Source organism: Micromesistius poutassou, assembly GCF_964030765.1.
Source record: "Micromesistius poutassou genome assembly, chromosome: 16".
Lineage (NCBI taxonomy): Eukaryota > Metazoa > Chordata > Actinopteri > Gadiformes > Gadidae > Micromesistius > Micromesistius poutassou.
The window spans coordinates 1,595,405-1,600,404 of NC_140286.1; the positions used below are offsets into that span (position 1 = coordinate 1,595,405).

A 5,000-nucleotide genomic window follows, 5' to 3' on the forward strand; every position below is an offset into this window, starting at 1 on the left:
GGGGTGGGGGTGGGGTCAGCGTTGTGCACTGTGACAACCACCTCGATGCGCTGGGAGTTGACCTTCTTGCCCTTCTTGTTCCACACCACCTGGGGCTTGGGGTCGCCCGAGGCCTGGCACACGAACGACGCCACGCCGCCCGAGACCCCGATCTGGTCGGTGGGGGTCTTGGTGAACCTGGGCATCGCTGATGGTGGGAGACACAAGGAGGGGGGGGGGGGGGGGGGGGGGAGAGAAACCGGTTAGACCGACAGGGGGCCCAGACGAGCAGACGACGACTGGAGAAGAATGAAGAATGAAGAATGAAACGCGCACAGGAAACAAACAAGAAAGGAGAGTTGGGGGCTGGACCACAGCGAGGTGGGAAATGAGAAACCACCTCACCGGAGCAGCCACCACGTCGACACACTTTCATTTGTCTGAGAGCAAAAGCGAGCGGAGCCAACACCTGACTCCGCCCACGTTAACTGTCCGCCAGTGGACCTGACGTGCGTGTGTGTGTCTGTGTGTGTGTGTGTGTGTGTGTGCGTGCGTTTTTTTTTCTCTTCTTCCTGGCTAACATCTAGAGGACATCATGAAGGACTTCCTGTGGGTCATAAATAAAAGATGGGCCTGGGCTTCAGAGGAACATCTCTCTCTCTCTCTCTCTCTCTCGCTCACACACACTCTCTCTCTCTCCATCTCATTCACCCACTCTCTCTTCCTCCCCCACTTCCTCTCAATCTCTTTCTCTCTAGCTCTCCCCACCTCACCCTTTCTGTTTCTTTATCCCTCTCTCTATGTTGTACACCCTCCCTCCCTTTCATACGCTCTCTCTCTCCCCCTCTCTCTCGCTCTCTCTCTCTCTCTCTCCCTCTCTCAGGGCGGGCCACGCGACTACTGCGTTCAGCACCAGATTGTCATGACACATGAGTGTTTCACAGACTGGAGACGTGCTGGCTGCAGATTCACAGCGGATAATTGCTTTAAATGTATTAATATATCGGGCGCGCTGGCCTTTTAAGTCTCCACTCGCCCTTATTGCTGGGAACATATGCAGGGAGAGAGAGATCGAAATATTTCAATTAATCTCATCTCCCTGGTCTCATGTGTGTCTCGCTGAAATCAGACCAACACGCCGGTGTGTATTAGTATTTCATCACGCCCTGGGGGGAGAATTCAGATTCCGAATCGAATGAAGATATATATATATACACACGCACACACATGAATATATTTATATTTATATAACGTCGCCCCGACGGCGTTCGCAGGTGCTTAGGCAATCCGCGCCCCGCCGCACTGGACCCAATCGAAAAACAGCTTGGAGCCTGTGGAGTTAGCAGCCCGAGGTAACTCATTCAGATCAATGGGGCCGAGGTCCACCCCCCCCCCACCGGACCACGGCACCGTGCCCACCGCCGCCTCCCTGCCTCCCATCTGAGGGGGTGCGCCGGAGAGCTTCTACGTCTGCATCGTCTATGGCCTGTTGCCATGGCGCCCGGTTTCAACTCCTCCTCAGTTGCACAAGTAGTTTCTATCCACCAGGGTGAAGACGGGCTGACCCTCACCATAGCAACCTGGCTCCCACCTCCCACTCCGCCCCCCCCCCCCTCCCTCCCTCCTCCTCCCCCCTCCTCCCCCCCCCCCCCCCTCCCCCCACCCACCCACCCACCCATCCGCTATTTCCTGGTGGGCGAGGTCCGCGCCGTGTTGATTTACATCTGCCAGCGGAGATAGCCGCAGCAGCATCAGGCCGGAACACAAAACAACTCGACACACACACACGCACGCACACACACACACACACACACACGCACACACACACACCTATCAAGTCATCAGGAGTCGACATTTAAAACAGTTTTTTTTCTCCGCGTCGTATCTGCACACTTTCGGCCGGGCTGTGAAGACGTCCGTCGACACCGGACGCCCATCACGCTAGCGCCTGTCCCCTTTTTTTCACCCCCTCAGCGCCTCCACGGAAACTCGAGGAGAAATATTGCGTCTGAAAGCATCGGCCGGCGGTCCCCACGCTACGCAGAGAGTGTGTTTAAATGAGCCACTTTGGGCTAGCGGAAGTAAAGAGGCCTGCGCTCTCGCCCTGTCCCCGTGTGCTTCAGAAAGAAAACCACTCAACCTTCATATGCAATATCTAGATATATATCGAATAAAATATGACCCCAGTGATCACTGAATGAAGCAACGTCGAGATTGTAACCCACTAATGATTCTTCGGCCGCGCGCACTAAACTACAACTACGAGGGCCTACTCATTAGCATACATAGATATCTAAAAACAAAATAAATAAATAAAATGATATGTATACATTTATGAATAAATAACTGTTGCAGGCGGTGGTTTTAACGGTTTGTTATCCGGGGGCTGGTAACACGACACCGTCTTCACCACCACGGCTCCTCCTGTGTTCGCCTCCCCCTGTGTTTCCGTTGTGCGCGTTAAAGTGCTCTCGGTTAGCCAATACCCGGGCAGAAAACCCTGTCCTGCTGGCAATATGACCACATAAGCCTCTTTAAGAGCCACAGAAAACCCCTGCAAGGCCCCGTCCTCTGTGGATTTGCTCTCAACAGAAAGTGGTTACGAGCAGAAAGTTCCAGAAAAGCCAGTGGAACCATAAAAAAAGGAAAAGGAAGAAAAAGGGAGGAAAAGGGAAAGTAATAGCTTTGTCTTGGGTAGCAGCGGGCTTTTTGGCTTTTGGGTGACTTAATGGAACACCTTGTCTGGGCTCTCTCCGGTGTGGGATGGAGGGGTCTTAAACCTACCGTCCTGCAGCACGCGTTTGCCATAATGGTGCTGATGAAGAAAACCCACACGAGCATGATATCTCAAAGATAATTAATAATGCAATTTGCCCTAACCACTCATGCATCACACACAGCTTCTCGTGCACTGAGGAGCCACGCGCTGCGTTTGAGCGTGGCGATACATGTCTGAGAAATCAAACAAAAAAATCCCTTTCGCTATCAACTATACATGACTATTGAGCAATTACCCCACAAATCAAGCATTCATTAGCATCCATTAATTACATTTTCCAAGACGTCTGGAAATATCGAATGCATGATAAAGGCTGGGAAAACAAGACCCGTTCATAACAATGTGCCACGGTCGACTCCTCTGACTTTCACTTTTTGTGTGTAAGTGTGAAAAGTGTAAAAAGGTGTAAAAAGGAAGGAGGTATGGTTCTTAAACAGTACACGGGAGTCAAAAGTGTCAAAGGTATCATCGAACTGCTTTGTACTTGGTGGCCTTGTGAGGGATTTTATGTTTGCTGCTGAGTATAAAAAGTAATTCACCCTTGACGTCAATCAAGTTTAAAAGCCATGGAGTGAAATTGGTTAAATGAATGAAAGAGGAGTGGAAAATGTATTAGACTTTGGCCATCCACTAATGGTCTGCGCTGTTATCTCCGTCTTTGGCCTGGATCCATTTACCAAACTCGTGCTTTGAGTATTTTCAGTGAAGTGACAAGTAATGGAAATTAGTTCTGATGGTCGTCTGTGTGCTGTGTGTGTGTAGGTGCATGTGTCTTGGTGTAAGAGTGTGTCGCACTCAGGTGTGTGTGCGGGTGTGTGTACGTGGACGTATGTTAGTGTAAGCGTTGTGTGTGCGTGTGTGCGCGTGCGTGTGTGTGTGGGGAAGAATCTGTGGAAATGTTGCAATCAGGAGGATGATGAGGAACATGCTTCCAGGGCCTCCAAGCAAATCAGACTACATTAACTTCCTTCACCAAAATCCTTGGCGGATGTTGCTTCAATCACACTCACACACACGCACACACGCACGCAGGCACACACACATACACACACACGCACACATGCACGCACACAGACACACGCATGCACGCACACACATACAGACACACACACACACACACACAGATGCACACACACACACACACACACAGACGCAGACACACACACACACACACACACAGACACACGCACGCACACAGACACACGCACGCACACACATACACATACACACACATACACAAACACGCATGCAGGCACACACACACACACACACACACACACACACACGCACGCACACACGCGCACACACACACACACACACACACACACACACACAAACACGCATCTAATTAACACAATCACCATATACCGACATATGAGCCAGTCGGCCTATCAGGGGAAACAGAAGAACCAGCAGCACAGGACACAACAGTGCACAATTGAACACGGAAGAAGACAGCACGGAGCCGGTGTTAAAACAGACAGAGCAGCAGCAGCATTATTGATGCAGAGCCGGTCCTCCGGTCGTACCTAGGGCTCCGCACACGTCGCTCAAAGAAGCAATTAGGAGGAGCAGGGAAGGCAGGAGGACCAGGCAGGGCAGTGGCGGGCGGCGGCAGAGCCCGCGGTCGGGCCTCCTGTGCTGGGGCGGAGATCCACGGGTCCCGGCTGGAGGCATGGTTGTAACGGAAGGGGGGGAGGGGGGCTGGTCGGAGGTGAACGAGACAGGGGCTGGAGGCCGGCTCAACAGGGGTAGGCACTCTGTGGAGAGAAGCAGAATGACGGGACGGTTCAGTTCAGCTCAATGTAAAAAAACGCTCATGAAGAGACTCGTTTTTTGTGAGTCCTGTCTTTGGTGTGTTTTTTTTAGCTTTTTTGAAAGAGGTGACTATAATTCTATTGTGCGATGGGGGTGGGGGGTGGTGGGTGAATCAGAAGGACTACATTGTACATGAACACCGATATGTATGAGGAAAAAGAAGGACATTCATGCATGCGAGATGTATGCTAATACAGGATTAGCTCTTTCCATTTTGTCCATCTAATCTCAACACGGAAGTGTTGAGATTAGATGTTCGCTGAAGCAGGTCGGCTCAAGCTGAATTTAAACAGCCACAATGGAAGCGGCGCTCAGACGAGTAAGACAAGAAATAGACTTGAATATCTTTGCCTTCCAGCTTTTGTATTAATATCACTCCACTGCACTTGAGACGTGAAGCTAAACTGCAGATACTTCAACCCGT

General features: G+C 51.2%; 1 protein-coding gene across 1 annotated transcript in view; it reads right to left on the reverse strand.

The window, feature by feature from the left end:
* Nucleotides 1–5,000, reverse strand: part of LOC311361224 (uncharacterized protein) — a gene marked incomplete at its 3' end in the record, with an annotated part of 17,069 nt that overhangs the window by 1,499 nt on the left and 10,570 nt on the right. Inside the window, exons 2-3 of the mRNA XM_084481424.1 lie at nucleotides 4,288–4,518; nucleotides 30–187 (exon numbers count right to left, since the gene is read on the reverse strand). Of these exons, the coding sequence (XP_084337550.1) occupies nucleotides 30–187; nucleotides 4,288–4,435 (306 nt within the window). The 5' untranslated portion in view covers nucleotides 4,436–4,518. The remainder of the gene's footprint in view (nucleotides 1–29; nucleotides 188–4,287; nucleotides 4,519–5,000) is intronic.